This window comes from Anabrus simplex, chromosome 10 (assembly GCF_040414725.1).
Source record: "Anabrus simplex isolate iqAnaSimp1 chromosome 10, ASM4041472v1, whole genome shotgun sequence".
Classification (NCBI taxonomy): domain Eukaryota; kingdom Metazoa; phylum Arthropoda; class Insecta; order Orthoptera; family Tettigoniidae; genus Anabrus; species Anabrus simplex.
The window spans coordinates 4,196,809-4,215,581 of NC_090274.1; the positions used below are offsets into that span (position 1 = coordinate 4,196,809).

The following is an 18,773-nucleotide window of genomic DNA, read 5'->3' on the forward strand; positions in this document are numbered from 1 at the left end:
GTTACCCTCCAATGACAATGGACGCAGCAGGGTGGAGCTACTGCCCACACTATGGGGGAGTCGCTTATTCTTCTACAATATTGATTGAGAGAATTTCCACCTTTCAACACTTTATTTTGCCCTACATATACATAGAACTAACACATTATATACATATTTTAATTTAGAACATGTTTCATCTTGATTGCGAGACAACTTCACCTAAAAAATACCTAAAACTGAGACAGACAGTTAAAACAAATATAGAACACATGAAAGTTAAAAGAACATTTATGTAACTAGTAATTTGCTTATTCTTAATGTTTATGATGCATTTTTCTAATCTGAAGTTAAAAGTTTCTGTTCTACAAAGCCAAGAATAATGGCCGTGAGGATTAGTCGTGCTGACCACACGACACCTCGTAATCTGCAGGCCTTCGAGCTGAGCAGTGGTCACTTGGTAGGCCCCGGCTTTTTCAGGCTGTTGCATCATGGTTTTTTTTTTTTTTTAGTTAAAAGTTCTTAAGTCCTTCATGCTGTTGTGGTAAAATGTGCTTCCTTTATTTGGTACTAGCAGGTGCTCGCGGCTTCGCCTGCATTTAGTGATTCAACTGCATTAGATTATTCTAAACCGTTTAATTAAATGCAAAATAAAGACTGTATTTATTAACATACGTCGTTTTCACTTTTAATATTGGTCATTTTCTATTATTTTAATATTTCACCCCATTTCAACCCCCGCCCGTAGGGGTGTCTTACCCTCCAGTTAACTACAGCCACAGCATTTGCCTGGTGTGAAAATGAGAAACCACGGAAAACCATCTTCAGGGCCGCCGATAGTGGGATTCGAACCTATTATCTCCCGGATGCAAGCTCAAAGCCGAGTGCCTCTACGCGCACGGCCAACTCGCCCGGTAGGGGTTTCTTGCCCCTATAATAAGTTTTCCAGATATTAAGTTATACAGTATGTGTATCTAGTTTGATTGAGAGCTGTGCTGAAACATACACACACATTCACCCGTAATCTCTGTCATTTTCAACATTTTCTTCCTTCATTCTTTCTCACCCCCTATGCCACAGGGACTGAACTTGGACTTTTTATTTGTATATACCATTTATAGAAGGAGAAGAAGAAGAAGAATTTTTTTAAGAAACACTTCATAATCTGTACATACTGTTGGTTAAGGAACCCGATGATCAGACGTGTCATGCGGTTTACTTACCTTCCCCTATTTCCTATTTTTTTTTTCACCCTTCTCACCCCCTATGTTGAACTACCCATCAGATTCCGTTCAAAGCACTTCCTAAACCCTCCCAGGAGTAATAAGAACAAACTGTGAAATTTTCAGCAAAATCAATCCAGTAGTTTTTGAGTCCATTCGAGACATACTTGTATACAAACATTCATTTTTATAGATTAAAAACCTCCTAATGTATAAACTGCCAATGTTTTTTGTTGTTGTGGACTCGCTTTTTGGTTGGTAGAGGAAACTCCTCTCTACCATAGTTGAAGTTTGGTATTTGGTGGTGTCTTATCTGGCAATAAGATGTTACAGAGTCTCCCCTCTTGTTGTACGCGTAGCTAGCTGGTGTCCAACTTTATTGACTTTCAAAGTGTTCTTCATAACTGTCTGTGTCAGTAGAGTAGCCAGGAGGAGAGGGGGTGACAGTTACAAAATGATGAAAGAACATAACGAAGGTGCATGGACACTGCTACAAGTGTTGATATTCAGATCGCAGTACAGACAGAACAAGAACAATATGATCAAGGTCAACAGTTTTACGGCGAATAGCATCTTCAAATTACAATGTAAAATCCAACTTTCGAGGCTTCTTAGGGGGAAAAAATTGAAGAAATCTGTTGGTTTTACAATTTTGTCTCGGTGAATGTTCAAAAGAACCAGAGTCGACTTTCACTTGTTTACTGTCAGTTTCCATTTATTGTCTATTGTAAAGCGGAGGGGTTCTAACGCCCTGGATATTTTTTAGTTCAAGATGTCTCATAACGAGACAAAACATGTATATAATGTGTTAGTCCTATGTATATATAGGGCAAAATAAACGTATTGAAAGGTGGAAATTCTCTCAATCAAAGCTGAGTGGCTTTTTGTATCCATAAAATGAAGTTCTGCAACGAGATTTTGGAGACCGTCTAATTTCTCGTGAAATTCTATTCCTGTATCCTTCCTGGTTCCTGGATATCATTGCTCCAGATGTTTACATATGACCCACCTACAAATATTACCAAATTACACAAGAAGATAACATCACTTTTTATGTCCTACAGCAATCTTTAATCATCATGTTCAACAGGCTTCAGAAACATTACGAACAATGCGTGGCCAGTGGTGGCAATGTGTGGAGAAATATTACATTTTTATTCCAATTTAGCCACCTAAAACTATGAATTATAATTCTTTTTTAATACAAACCCTGTTGTCTTATCACCTAATTATTTCCTTTAATATTTTTAAATATTATAAAATTACTTGGCTGAACTATGCACAAATGTCATTCGACAGAGTTAACCGATTCATACAACGTCATAGCGAGTAGTGGGGACTCGCGCAGCAGTGTGAAGAAGCACGATTACTATCTGATGGCGCACTAAAAGACTTTTGTATGCGGCTCCACAATACAATCTGCAGAAGCACCAGCGATGAGAGATCTTCACACCATGTGTTGTTATCGAACCAAAGATCGCTACCCATTCAGTACTGGTGATCTGGCAACCTTGCTTACATCTGTAAATGACAGCACTTTAGAATGAGCGCACAGGACTACACTTAGCCACCTATCGGAGAAAACTGCAGTTAAAGAGTCGCCCTGAAGGTTCTTTACGATCTGCACACTTTGCAGCAAGCCTGGCTTATTCCTGGGTATTGGAGCAGCTGTGTCCCAGTTCTTGGAATCGATGGCACTTCCTCCCCAAGCACGGACATAAATCACACCCTATTCCCTCTTGGACTATCATCCTCTTCGGGACGACCTTGTCTTGCATGAGGTGAGAAAGGCCTTTAAACCTGGCTCGACACTGCTCAAGGTTGGTATTTTGCTATTAGATCGTGCTGTGGCAAAGAATTATTTTAAGGGTTTAAACTGACATTCTATCGACTAAGGTTTCAATAGGAAATCTCTTTCCCCCCCCTATTTGCTTCACGTCGCACCGACACAGATATGTCTTATGGCGACGATGCGATGGGAAAGGCCTAGGAATGGGAAGGAAGTGGCCGTGGCATTAATTAAGGCACAGCCCCAGCATTTTCCTGGTGTGAAAATGGGAAACCACGGAAAACCATCTTCAGGTCTGCCGACAGTGGGGTTCGAACCCACTATCTCCCGATTACTGGATACTAGCCGCACTTAAGCGACTGCAGCTATCGAGTTCGGTAATAGGTAGCCTTTCACTCTTCATAGTACAGCTGGGATGATGAGACAAGCCATAAAAGTAATTATGTCAATATCTGAATGAACATTGAAGATGTTTCCCCATAATTTACTTATTTATTTATTTTATACCTTTATGTGGCAAAGTTAAGGCTCACGGCCCTCTCTTACACTTAATGGTACAGTTGAAAGTAAATTCTTCGAAGTTAGGTAGTCATGAAAATGAAAATAGGATAGTTTGCATCATCCCTAAATACAGATCAGTAGTGATTGATAAAATGATTTTCTCCTTCATTAAGAAACCCGGCCCCAAAAGTTGTATACAGGTCTCGAAACTTCTGCAAATATGTCGATTTTTGAATTTTTGACAACGGGAAGAAATCTTTCTAAAATACTGTGTGTTTTTTTAATCTTAGGTAGTAGGAACAGCGGCTGAAGATGCCTAGAAAATAGGCAAAACATGTCCTGCTTAGACATAACAATAATGTAAAAATATTTATGCAAATCAATAGAAAAAACATAATGTATTGAAAATGTAGACTCTTTCCCTTTGTCGGCTCCTGGCAGGTCGGGGTGTTGCCTCTCCTTCCACGACTCCTCTTCAGTAATTGTATTCCAGTCCAGTCTTCTTTTTCTTATACTGTTCTTGAGAGTCCATCCATCTTGCTCTAGGCCTCGCTCTTGCCCTCTTTCCTTCCGTCTTAGCCTCCAACACTGCCCTCCTCAACATGTCCAAACCATCTCAATTTATTCTTCACTATCCTCTCATTCAGTTTTTCTACCTCCGTCTCTTTTCTGTTCTCAACATTTCTTACTCTGTCTCTCCATGTCTTCCTCAGGAACTTCAACTCACTGGCCTGAATGTTACTCTTGTTTCTTGCTGTCAAAGTCCTCCCTCAGTTTTGCTTGCTTGTTGCTTGTTGTTACGGGCTTAACATCTAAGGTCATCGACCCACCCTCAGTTTTAATTACTGTGTTAAGGAAAACTAAGATAAGCTACATTAACACATTCATGCCCGTACCCAAGTTACTGCCTATAGTGTGTGTCCATGCTCCGGACCATATCCGAGTTAGCCTGGATAAGCGCAACCTTGAATTGTAGCCATTCCTACACAGCTGTGGTTTATTTTCGTCACAAATATGTGCGACAGAGATTAGGCTAATACCCTTATGAATGATTCTACCTGCTTCTGCTCACCAGAAACCACATGGCCTTGGAGATTTTCCCTTCCAAAGCTTTATTTATTCCGTTTCTGAACGAAGGCTAGCGCTGGCCAAACTAGCTGCGTAGTTAGTTTGTGACTGCACAAGCATGTGTATAGTCACCAAGGCGCTTATGGACAATATCAGTGTTGATGAAATTGCCGACATCCTATTCAATGAAGACTCAGGTGATGAACTAATTCCTGAACAAAGTGACAGTGAAGAAGATTCTCCTGCACACATGAGAGAAAGCACAGTACCTGAAGGTGTAACATTAGCTACCACACCTTCCAGAGATACTGGAGGACTTCGTTAGGGTATGTGCAAAATTTTGTTTCCAAATCTTGTTTAGTTTAGAACTTATTGCAAAAATAATTCGTTGTTGTTTGCCATGCCACTAACAGCTGGAATAGCTGGGCCAGCCATTTAAATATGGAGACTTTTTAATGAATTAAAGTTCATAAATCACAATTAATGCACGAGTTAATTATTGTTTAAAAATAACAATATTATTATTATTAACTTGATAACTAGAGACAGGAATTTGCCTATTTTATTCCTGTGTTCAGAAATGTAGGCTTTTGAGATATAAATCCGTTTTAGGGTCGTTTTAGCTATATTTCATTGGTTTTATTGTGCCTATAAATGCCTATTTCAGGGATTTGTGCCTATTTGGAGTATAATTGCCCATTTGATGCCTTTTGACTGTATTTTAAAAAGCCGATTTTCTTCCAGTGTATTATATTGTAGCTAGTGTGCTCGACAGAATTATCTTCTCTTTTCTCAATACCTGTTTACCCCATGAACAAAACTGGGAATTCTCAGATGTCACCAGAAATAGTTCTAGGGAAATTCCCATCACGATAAACGAGGAACAATTTGACCTCGAAGCCTTCAACCCTTCCAATCTCCTAAGACACATGCGAGAACCAGTCAACGTTGAACTATGTTGCACAACCCACATGCCCTGTACCTCTCTTTCGATGCGAACCGTTGTACGCTTACGCTTTATGTTCAAAACGTGTTGTGATTTATTGTGAAGAAGAAGTGTGTTTGCAGCAATACCCAAAGAAAAATCGTCGAAGTCCAACTGGCTGAAGCAGTGGATCACAGGGGAACCCAATTACACTACGCATATAAGGGTAGTCTGTCAAGCTTGCTGTGAGGAGATAAGTTCGTTTGTTCCTTTTACCTTTTTTGTGATTGAGAACTATGATCGCATTTATTGTAGCATATACAGGCCTATTAATTTATGTAATGTGGCAAGTTGTTTTGTTGCAATGCTGTATTAGTCATGAACATTCAATAATTTATATTGCTAAAATGTAAATAATCATTAAATTACTGAATGAGGAGTTAGAACGCCGGTGATCTCTTGCCACAGAATGGACGAAAATTAAATTGATATTTTGAACTGTGATTCATTTCCTGTGAAAATAGAGATTTACAACTGAAATTCAATTATTAAAACTTCCTTTAAAAAATCGTGAATTGTATTACACTTCCGCTAAGCCTTCGCGAAACACAATTGCAGATCGAATGTAGCCCGTCTAGGACAATGCCACAGCGTGTTTTACAAGGTTGCCAAGACTATCTTTAAAAGACTAGGCCAGCAAAAAGACCGTTGGTATGGATTGGTGAGGTCCGGTTAGTAACCATGGCAGAGAGTTACAATAATTGAAAATCTTCCACCTTTTTGATACTTTTTATTTGCTTTTTAGCAAATTTTTATTCATAAACAGTACATGTTTCGTTCTCACTTGAATCGCTAAGTTTTTGAACACGTTATTTGCAAGTACATTGATTCTCTTAAAGACTACTAGAATACAAATTACATTAAAATGATGTTAAAACAATGTGGAGGTTAATGGGTGCTTGTGGGGGGGAAGGCAAAGAGATTTTGAGGGGCATAAGCTCCCAGGTTAACAAGCCTCTAGCATCCCCTCTAGAGTCTTGCTAAATTGTGACAAAAGTAAGATTAAGGGCGCATGTCACGGCAATTTCAAATGACGCGGTCTTTAATTTTCAACGAGGGTGGCGTCCTTGTGGGCACACGATGCAGGATCTATTGCAGGCAACAGAAAATAGTCTTCATGACAGCTGACCCGGCTGGCCAAAGCCGGCGAATAGAAACAAAATGTTCACAAATCTGAGATTTATAGTGCCTCCGTTTTCATTCTTCTTCTTGTTTCCGAATTTGGCCGCCTATGGACCGCATCTTCTTCTTCTCCCAGAACCTCTTCATCCTTTCACTTCTAATCTTCCTTTCTTTGTCAGATATGACCAATTTGGTTCTACATTTTGGTGGTTTCTCTGGAATGTTTTGATGCTGTCCACTCACCTTCTAAATTCTTTTCTGTTGTGAAACATATCCATTGTAAGTCCACTTTCTATTGCATCTCTTTTTACCTCTTCTACCCACTTCGTCGAAACTTTCAGTCCAGTGATGTACATAAATATTTTCTTAGTTAACCGTTTTTCATCCATTCTTTCTAGATGCCCATAGAATTTAGGCTTCGCTTTCGCATGGTGACAGTGATTTTTTTGGTGTATTTTTAGAGATCATTTTTTCTATTCCTCCACTCCCCATCATTATTTTTCTGTGGTCCTAAAATTTTCATTAAGATTCTCCGCTCCTCTTTTTTTTTTTTTCCCCCGCGATCTTGAAGCTCACCTTTTTATTCATTGTCAGGCTCTCTGAAGCGTAGAGACCCTCCGGCTTTACCACTGTGTTACAGTGTCTAAATTTTGCTTTCATTCTTCTATATAAGTAAGAATACTACTAGGGCCAGCTTGATGGGTCCTTGGCAAGCAGAAAGGATGGATCTCTTCTCTACGCTACTCCGGTATAATTTCACGCCTTTTTTTATTATATTTTTCACCCGGTGAACTCGACATGATACTGCCAAATTATAATTGAAAATCCTTGAGGATATATTTCCATGTAAATTACTAATTCCCTATTCCTACTTTAAAGTTTTGTATCTAGAAACATCATCTCTAATAGCCTTTTTTTTATGAAACAAATGCATGATTTATACTAAACATTATTGCCAATTAGCCCGACTGTAGAAATTTAAGATAGCCTATAGGGAAAAGCAATTTTGTCATTTTTATTATTTTTCAGATCAAATGTGAGAAAAATACCACATTGATCAACTTAGAAATACTGTGATGCAGCTGATACAAGTACAGAAATCTGTATCAACGCAGCCTTTCTACCAGTCCACTTTGGGCAGCGACCAACAACCATTTTCTTCAGACCGATGTGCTGCAATGTTGACAGCTAATATGACCATGCATAAGCCAGAGCATCTTCGAATTTCAACAAGCTGCTGGGAGCAATCAATAAGTCGGAGAAGAGTGGCATGCCCCTGGTAGAGTCATTTAGGATTGTGGAAGAAGTCAGGGGAAGTATTGACCGAACCTCTGGGAAGGCAGCCGCTGTCAGCAAAATAAAACCACATGAAGTGACTTCACGGAAGTTTTGTCCAATCACTTCATGTGATGTTGAAAGATCATTCTCACAGTACAAAAACATTAGGGTCTATGCATGAGAGGAGAACAAGATTGTTACCGGAAAACACTGAAACGTTGCTTGTAAATTCCTGTTATAGTAATGGAGTGTGTTATTAAATTATAAGTAATTTTTCCGTGCCTATTATTGTTGCCTATTTTACACGTTAGAGCCTATTTAAATGCCTATTTTGGCTAATTTAAGAGCCTATATGCCTGCCTATTTTAACTGTTTTTAGTGCCTATAATTCTCGTCTCTATTGATAACATTACATATTATAACAGAGTCATGTTTCTGAGTGGGACAATATTTTGGTGTGCCGTGTTAAGTCATGGGTGTATAAAGTAGAAAAAAGGTTTCAGAACACTGCCTTATTATTCTGACATATCATATAAATCTAGTAACAATTTCACCCCCACTTTTTATCACCAACATTTTTAACGTACGTCACAAGAAAGCAGTAATTCACGGAGAGAAATTGAAACAATGGGCAATACCTCCAATTAAAAAAGATTTAGAATCAAAGATTGCTCACCTCAGGCTTCTTTTGAGGGGAATGACTCTTAAGCCCATCTTGCACTGCCATGAGTACATCCAATATTCAAGGTAAATCACTTACATTACATACCTATGCCAGTGCTAGATAAAAAACACATGAAACTGGAGCGAGAACAATTACATCGTTTGATTCAAGCGTTATATGGAAACAAGCCTCCATGGCTCACGCGGCAGCGCGCCGGCCTCTTCTCGCTGGGTTCCCCGCTTCAAATCCCAGTGACTCTATGTAAGATTTGTGATGGACAAAGCGTAGGCAGGACAGGTTTTTCTCCGGGTACTCTGGTTTTTCCTGCCATCTTTCATTCCAACAACACTCTCCAATTTCATTTCATCTATCAGTCGTTAATCATTGCCCCAGAGGAGTGTGGCAGGCTTTGGCAGCCGGCACAATTCGTATCCTCGCTGCTAGATGAGAGCTTCATTCATTCCATTCCTGACCCAGTCGAACGACTGGAAACAGGCTGCGTATTTTCATTACATGGAAATGATGAACAGTTAAAAATTACTTTCGCCTAAATCAGGAACAACTTCATGAACTTCTTTCTATTACTGAGGATGATATTAAGTAAAAATGAATATGAAAATCCACAGCTTGTTCCCAGTCATTTGACCGGGTCAGGAATGGAATTAATGACGTAAAGAAGTGGGTGTGTAAGTCTCTGGTAAGACCCCAATTAGAATACCGTTCCAGTGTATGGGACTTTCACCAGGATCAGCTGACACAAGAATTGGAAAAGATCCAAAGGAAAGCAGCAACATTTTGTTCTGGGTGGTTTCTGAAAAAAGACTAGTGTTACAAAAATGTTGGAAACTTTAGACCAGGAAGGAGAGGACTGCTTGACTCAGTGGCATGTTCCAAGCTGTCAACAGAGAGATGACATTCAATGACATTAGTAAAGAAACAAGCTTGAATGGAGTTTTTAAAAGTAAGAAAGATCATAATATGAAGAGAAATTTGCAAATCAAGAGGACAAATTGGAGCAAATCTTCATTTGTAGGAAGAGGAATTACGGATTGAAATAATATACCTAAGAATTTTCGATGATATTCTGACTTCTTTGAAATAATTTAAGAAAAGACCAAGTGAAAAAGTGATAAGGAATCTACCCCCTGGGAGAAAGTCCTAAATGCAGATCAGTGGCGACTCACAGCATATTGTGATGCAAGATGTATTTTTCGTCGGGCATGGTAAAATGCAATAAAAACATGTATAGCGCCTAGGTCAAAATCTGATATACCAAGCAATATTTTCAGAATTTTGTGTGATGGTTCCTCATAAGACAATGTTTATTAGTGGTTAACATTTTGTGGTTCCTGCAAGAAAACTGTTCGCCATAAGACCTATCTGTGTCGATGCGACACAAAAAAAATCTAGTTCATTATTTCAGCCATGACTCTCCTTAATTTGAATATAACCTAAAACTGTCAACATTACAAGAATGTTTCGATTTCCATTTGAAACAGTCAACCCGGAGAAGTCAACTTCTCATCCCCCAACAAAAAGTGGAAACAGAACATGGTAATGAAAATGAAAAATACGAGAACTTCAACATGATCACCCTCGCTGTCATTTCCACTGTTATACTGCATTTCGCACATGTCATTAGAAAACATGTTAGAAGCAGAAACTTACTCGAAATTATCGACCAGTTCCAATTCGTCCACTTGTTTGGAAAGCCTCGAATAATTCGAGGCATTTTCCATTGTTCAGGCGGTATACAAAGCCCAATGAAACATCAAACAAAACACAGCACTCTTTGTTTACCACATGGAGTAGAGGCGGCAAACTATCGACAGTGCTATCGATAGTTATCGATACTGACAACTATCGTCTGACATCGATAGTAAGTTGCTTACTATCGATAGTCAACGATAGTATTTTTTTTAAATTATTGGCTCATTGTTCGCGCTATCGCTATCAGAAATAGTACAGCTGTCTTATGGTTACCAGTTTAAAATTGTGAACATCATATAAATATGCTCAAAAGGAAGATATCTGACGTTTGGAAGTGGTTTAGGCGTAGTGAGGGTAGAAATTTAGCAAAGTGCAATGACTGTGCAAAAGAATATAAAACCAGTGGCAATGCCTCTAACCTAATGGACCACATCAAAAGAGCTCACAGTTCTTTCTTAGATATTGATTATGAAGAAGAATCTACTAGCTCAGGATCAACTTCTTCTATTAAGAAGTATTTTAGTCGACAGATATATTATGAAGATTCCAATAAAAGGAAAAATGAGCTAGATAAAGCGTTAATACATATGATTGCATCAGATTTTCAGCCCTTTGGAATTGTTGAAGATGAAGGATTTAAGAGGTTTGTGAATTTGCTAGATCCTAAGTATAAATTACCTAGTAAAGGTACTTTAAGGAATGTTCTATTAAAAGAAGCCTATGAAAGTGCAAAATCTTCTCTTAAGAACATGTTAGGTGATGTTGAATTTGTCAGTATTACTAGTGATATGTGGTCATCAAGAGCAAATGATAGCTACCTAACCGTAACATGCCACTTTTTTTTTATGACTTCACATATCACAGTGCAGTCTTATCAACCTCAAGAATTTCTGTCAGTCACACTGCTGAAAATATTGCTTCAGTCTTGAATGAAATCCTATGCCAATGGGATATTAAGACAAAAGTAGTGTCTGTTGTTACAGACAACGCGCCAAACATGATCAAAGCATGTCAGTGTGATTCTCTGAGATTAAAACATCTTCCATGTTTTGCTCATACTCTCAATTTGGTAGTCCAAGATGCTTTGAAGCAAAAAGAACTTTCTTCTGTCTTCAAAAAATGTAAAGACATTGTCACCTATGTAAAACAGAGTAATCATGCTAGTGAAAATCTTAGGAAGCAGCAGCGTGAGATGAATAAACCTGAACTGAAGTTGAAGAATGAAATGCCAACAAGATGGAACAGTGCTTTATATATGATGAAACAATTGTTGGAAGTACATAATCCTCTAATAATTGCTCTTTCAAAGACCACAAATGCAAAGGCACCTCATTCCCTAACAGCTGATGATGTTTTAATTTTGAGAGAAGTTACAAAACTTCTTGACCCTTTTGAGGTGGCAACTAGAAAACTTTCAGGGGAGTACCGGTACATAACTGTTTCCATTGTAATTCCGATTGCTTTTGAGGTTTACAATGAAGTGATCAAAGTTGAAGTGAACACCGAAACAGCGAAGGGAATGAAGAAGACATTAATTGAAGGAGTAAAACTCAGATTGTTTCCGTACGAAGAGAGAACAACGTGCAGATTGGCTACTCTTCTAGACCCCAGGTTGAAAAAGGAGGCATTCCGGTCAAACGAAAATTGTAAAGCAGCAGTAGCAATTCTACAGAATGAATTACCATCCCATGTGAAAAACATCCACCATTGCTCCGAGTCTGGGTTGAATGAAACCGACGCAGAGGATACAAAAAAATGTGAAGAAGATGGAAGTATCCAATTCAGTTTCATGGAAGATAGATTGAGAGAAAAAAAGAGGACCAGAGTAGTGGATACCATTATCTTGCTGAGACAGTACCTGGAACGGCCAAATACGAGCAGTGATCCTCTTATACACTGGAAGGTAATTATAAGATGTATCTTCATAACATCCTAATACCTTTAAATATTGGTGTTATAGTTTTATCTCAGATGTGGTTCTAACATTCTTGCTCGTTTCTCATTTGCAGTTAACTGGTGAGGAGTTTCTTCCAATTCAGAGATGTGCACTGAAGTACCTTTGTGTACCTGCTACTTCAGTACCGGCAGAAAGACTGTTTAGTAAGGCTGTACTTGTTATTTCTGATAGAAGGTGCAGCATAAAACCAAAACATGTAGATATGTTGTTATTTCTCAACCAGAACAAGTGGCTTCTCTAAAATTAAGTTTTAAATCCCTTCATTGTTGGGTTCTCTGGTAGTTCTTGTACCAGAAAGGTGAGATTGTGAATTATTGGTTTTAAGAGGAAATGGTGCTAACATTTGTACAATCTTCAATGATTATTAAAACCTTAATCGACAATTTATTTACGACTTTTTTATCATACGCCTTTGGACACCATCGTTTTGGTGTTTTGAGGGTACTGCCTTGTGATCAATATAACTTTAACTCCGCCTTTTGAATTATTCCTATCAATAAACCTAACGCAATAAACTACCAAATTTCTTTCTAGCTCGTTGGTCAAATTCTTCATATAAATTGTAAGCAACTTAAAACCCTCCTGCCATCTGCTGAGATGTTTTCCAAAGGTATTACAAATTACAGTACCCCAGAAAATGTCGGACGATCGCAAAAGGAACACTGCAACTGAATGAGAATTACTCGGGCGGTCACGTTGTGGACAAGTGCGTGCAGCCCGAGAATGTCTCGAGCGTGCCACTGAAGAAATTTGTGAGTGATATCGATTTCAATTTCAGGAATTACATACCATGAAAGAGTTGTGCTTTTTACGGAACTTTTGTGGATTGTGTTCAATAAATGTTCTATTTCTAGGCATAATGATATAATTTGTTCCACTTTCTGAAAACTAACTATCAATTACTATCGATAGTTGAGCTCATACTATCGGAAAATATCGATGGTGGTGACTATCGATAGTTTGCCGCCTCTAACATGGAGTATTATAACTGATTTATCAACATTGATACCAACATAACCGTTGACCCACTGCCATCGTGATGACCTGACAGAGCCATTTACAGTAACTGTAGTCGGCTAGGCCTATAGTATGTGACCCAAGATGTGAAATGATGGAGACATGACCTAATTTTCGACATATTACCCGATAACAGTGTATTCCAGCGAGTATGTAAAAACTTGGGAATACGAATTCAGAGTACTGAGGATATATAAGAATCGTTAATCATTTCATTTCAAAGTGTTTTTTTTTTCTTTTCGTTTTTTCAGCTTCGAATGCTTCTGCTGTTTTTCTTCCCTTTTGGCCATAAGTGACTAGCGGATTTCCGTTCTTACTGTAATTAGTCTAAATAAAGTGTAAAGCATTAATAATGACATTTTCAGAGTGTCTACGGTGTGTGTGGATAAGAATTTAATGGAGTTTAACACTTCTCCGGTAATTTCTAAAATAGAAAGTATTACGGTACCGCCACACAATTATTGCGAATACAGTACTGCGGTAAGCGAAGGACTATAAAAGTAGAACTGCTCCTATGATTGCGTGAAGCCGAGCTTGACTGTGCTAGCGAGAACACGTACGTGTCTCTCGCTCCGCTGTCCCTTTCCTCGCCAGGCGATCTGTACTTCCTATGATAAGTGCAAGCAAATATAGTAGAGATAATACGCGACACTTACGGATTTAGCCTTGGTAAAATGGGAGACAATTCGACGGTGGCGCTCCTAGTGACTTGACCTGAACAAATCGCGCTAAATTCAAATATCAATGGAAATGTATATACGGAAATGGATAAATAAATTACGTCTAGAAAGAAAGTGTTTTTGAGATATTAACTTCGATGTTGCTAAAGCAATTCTGGATAAATGAATGAAGAATTATTTAAAAGGTTATTATTCAAAGACTGAAAATAGACATATAAACAAGAAGTGAAACGGACTGCTGTGAAATGGCTTTATCTTCCATTTATGCATTACTTTTTTAGCTTTAGGATTCCTGCCTGAACTCTTACGGTTGGATTTGTCTTCTTTCTCATTTAAAAACATTGTATCATCACATTAAGACACTTGTCAATAAAAATATCTTCACATTCCTTACACATATGATGCAATGAATTAACATTTAATAGCTGGACAATTTTCCTCTCTTTTTTTTCTAGTTGCTTTACGTCGCACCGACACAGATAGGTCTTATGGCGACGATGGGATAGGAAAGGGCTGGGAGTGGGAAGGAAGCGGCCGTGGCCTTAATTAAAGTACAGCCCCGGCATTTGCCTGGTGTGAAAATGGGAAACCACGGAAAACCATTTTCAGGGCTGCTGACAGTGGGATTCGAACCTACTATCTCCCGAATACTGGATACTGGCCGCACTTAAGCAACTAAATTTTCCTCTTAACATGAAGCCTACTAACAGAAAGATAATCTACAAAATCCCAGCTTTAATCTGAGAAGAGGGATAAAAGAAAGAAAAGTGTGAAAATGTTGTCGATAGTGATGCTTTGAGGAATATTTACGTACAATTAGAGTAAAAATGTAACATACACTTGGCTGTATAATCGAGAATTTTTAAAGTCACTGACCTGGAAATGATCTGAACAGATCTTATATAAGCGTAACGCCCCTTCTTTCTTGTACACCTTATCCAAATCACTTCTGTGACATTCCAAAACCCACAGATAACACCTACAACAACACATCGGTATTGAAGGTTAACTGCTGCACCATACAAAATAAGCGTATTATATTTTAAGCCAGTTGAAATATGGGTCGAGCAGGTCAGAAGATTTTGAAGTACTATAAAAATCTCTGTCACTGGAAGAATATATAAGCAAACACAATATTACTTACATGTTCATGTCATGAGGGAACCTGAAGAACGACGGCGCATTTTTCTCTACTTCGTAATTACTGCAGCCAAACACAGCACATAACTTTCCCCTCATGTTGAGAGGAGATATCAAGGAATGACACACACTATTATTTATTTATGTAAACTCACTGAAAACGCATAAATAACACCAAAAACTTCACACAAAAATACACGTGCTCTTATGAGAGAATCAGTACTGTTCAGGTCTATGCGCTAGAGTGAGCTCCAGTAGCTGTCCCTCGATATCTCGCTCAGTGTCTCTACTGTATTTGGTGCAAGCCAGGCAACTGTACTTGTTGTTACACTTACGAAGGAGCATTTGTCATAGCTGAGCACTTCTCAGTGCTCGCTTTTCTCTTTCAGGATTTTATTTCAGGAGGAACAGGATGGAGAAACTAACAACCCCAGCGAGACCGGCCGGCTACGACTACAAGGGAACCGTAGCGAAGCTACAAGTGGAGTTCACCTCGGAGGTCGCCCCCGACGTCAGACTCCCGTCGCTGATGGTGTTCAACCGGTGGGAGATGCGCGCTAACAGGGGGCGATCCACATACTCGATTTCCTTGGTGCGGTCGCAGACTAATTGGGAGAGTCGAACATCGAGATCGTCGGCGAGGTAATCCCTGGCTGGGCGGTCATCATCCGCCCCAAGGACGCAGTCCGCTTCCGGACCTACGAGGAGCTGGTGTCCCAGCAGTACCGGGTCGCCCGGCTACCAGGACTCAGGGAGCACCTGGACGTCTCAGACTACCAGGTGGCATCTATGCAGACGGAGCCGAGGACAGGAGACGACGGCGGCGCTCCCCAGCGCCGCGACGGCGCGACCCCAGTTGGACCACTGTACTTTACGAAGTACACGCAGACAAACAAGGCCGCCAACCAGGACCGTCGACCACCTGCCAGGGCGAAGTGGACGCAGACCCAGGCCTACCAGGAAGAGCCTGTAACTCGGGCGCAAACCTCGAAAGTTCCCGTCACGGTGGATGGCAGCACAGCAGTTGAAAAGGACACCCCCTGGCGTTCTGAGATTGCTGTCGAGGCCCAGCCTGTCACCATGTCTGTCGAGCTGCAGACCTCGATGTGCGCCCCACAGGACAGGGAACGCAGTCGAGTGTTAGCACCGACCGACACCACCGCCGCTAGCCAGGAGAAGGAAGAAGACGGCGACGCAGTGGAGCCACCCGCTGCCCCGGGGTCGCCAGACCGGGAGGATGGCCACCGGGAAGAGGCCTCTTCCCCTGCTGAGAAGAGATACACGGGAAGAAGAAGAAGACGCCGGCCCGTCAGAAGAGGATCGCCCAGTCGCAACCCAAAACTGCACCCAGGACAGCAGTCTACCGAGGAGCAAATCAGGAGAGGACCTTAGCGGGTAGTGGCAGTCAGGTGAGATTGAAACGTCCCCCTCAGCAGCTCTTGCAATGTTTCCGCTGTTTGAGGTGGGGCCACCGGCAGGAGCGGTGTGGGCTCCTAGTGAAGTGCAACCGCTGTGGGGGTGATCCCTACTACACGGACTGAGCAGCACGTAAGGAGGCGCCGGTGTGCGCCAACTGCGCGGGGGACCACCCGGCCACCCTTCGTAGTAGCCCTGTCTACCGGGCCATGGCGCGGGCAGAGAGGAAGGAGGCGCGGCGTCATGACCCACCCCCTTCCAGGACGTCCCCGCCTCGGCGGGCTTGGCCTCATTCTCCGGGATCGGAGACTGGGTACGAGGGACCCCAAGGAGGTGGCGCTGTGCGGCGGGCCCTAATGGTACTCGACACATGGCTCCGCAACCGGCAAGGCCAGCTCTAGTCACGGCAGTGCCCAGACGGACTGATCCCCTGGCAGATGGAACGGCGAGACGACGGATCATGGCTGGTACATGATACCTCTTCTCAACTAACACAACCACTGGACCTTTCCAGCCCACATCCTTGCATGTGTTATCACAAGATGTCAGGTTTTACATGTAGGCTCTTTCTCTTTCTGCCTATGTGGTTTTCACCTGACCATTCAATACCACACCTTAACACTACCTAACCAATACAAACTCTTGCCGTGGTAGCGAGTCTAACTCGGAAACCAGCAGATACTCCTTGTACCACTTCCCACCCTTCCCTGCTATCTCTTTCTTCTCAGAAATTAATAGCATGTCGGAGGCTATGTAGATTGAGTCGATGGTCATGGCGGGGGAGCGGGCTACGGGGGCCCCCATAAAAGAATTTTTAGAAAAACTATGATTGCAATCGGTAGTGCGAGTGCAACGCTCCATCCGGTATTCTCCGGCAGTAAACTGTTGCTTAGAAACCATTCGGCGTTTCGGTGGGCGACGGAGGTCGGACTACTACTACTAAAATGTTTTCATTCCTCCCCTAAAGGGGGAGGCGGGCCACTTAGACGGTGACGCCATCTCACAGGCCAGGAGATTTCTTCGGTGAAAGAGATTTTCGGAGAAGGTGAGAGGCTTGGCGGCCGTGGCCTATACTAGGAACTATCCCGGCATTCGCCTTAGTGCAGGAGAATGGAAAACCTCGGACAACCGACGGTTGGGGCTAGCCGTAAGGTCCAGCCCTGTCCCGTCTCCCGAATGCAGAGGCGTAGAGCCACGGTAAAGCTGTGGCCACCTAAGGGCACAGACTCACTCTGCATCTACCGGCACGAGGACGGAGGAACAATACTGAATGTATGCTCGCTTGCAGTTCCAATAGTGGTGCGCACGGATGTGTTACCGACGTAGTAAATACTGCTTTATAAGTATGAAGAAGGCGAATATATAAAATATACACATTCTCATTTATCATTAGTGTTTAATAATAATAATAAAATATATATTATATATTATATATTTATAACCATAAATGAAAATCCACAGCCTGTTTCCAGTCATTTGACTGAGTCAGGAATGGAATGAATGAAGGCCCCATCTAGCTGCGAGGACAGGAATTCTGCCGGCCGCCGAAGCCTGTCGCACTCCTCTGGGGCAATGATTAATGATGATGATGATGCTTGTTGTTTAAAGGGGCCTAACAATGATTAATGAATAACAGATGAAATGAAATGATACTGGAGAGTGTTGCTGGAATGAAATACGACAGGCAAAATCGGAGTACCCGGAGAAAATCCTGCCCCGCCTCCGCTTTGTCCAGCACAAATCTCACATGGAGTGATCGGGAGTTGAACCGCGGAACCCAGTTGTGAGAGGCCGGCGCGCTGTCGCCTGGGCCACGGATTCTCTTTATTTATAAACCATATTATGTTGTCCGACTCGTTGGCTGAATGGTCAGCGCACTGGCCTTCGGTTCAGAGGGTCCCGGGTTCGATTCCAGGCCGGATCGGGGATTTTAACCTTCATTGGTTAATTCCAATGGCCCGGGGGCTGGGTGTTTGTGCTGTCCCCAACATTCCTGCAACTCACACACCACACATAACACTATCCTCCACCAAAATAACACGCAGTTACCTACATGTGGCATATGCCGCCCACCCTCATCGGAGGGTCTGCCTTACAAGGGCTGCACTCGGCTAGAAATAGCCACACTAAATTATTTTTATACCATATTATATTACACTAGTGTCCAAATGTTAAGCATAATCACTAAAGGAGGCCATACCGCCTTATGGGAATGTCAGACGGATTGCTGAACAATTAACTGAA

At 41.3% G+C, this 18,773-nt stretch overlaps 1 protein-coding gene across 1 annotated transcript in view; it reads right to left on the minus strand.

Moving 5' to 3' along the window:
- LOC136882040 (uncharacterized) overlaps positions 1-10,407 on the minus strand; it is an 80,109-nt gene extending 69,702 nt beyond the window's left edge. The window contains exon 1 of the mRNA XM_067154542.2: positions 10,278-10,407. Within this exon, the coding sequence (XP_067010643.2) occupies positions 10,278-10,348 (71 nt within the window). The 5' untranslated portion in view covers positions 10,349-10,407. The remainder of the gene's footprint in view (positions 1-10,277) is intronic.
- Positions 10,408-18,773: the final 8,366 nt, after the last annotated feature.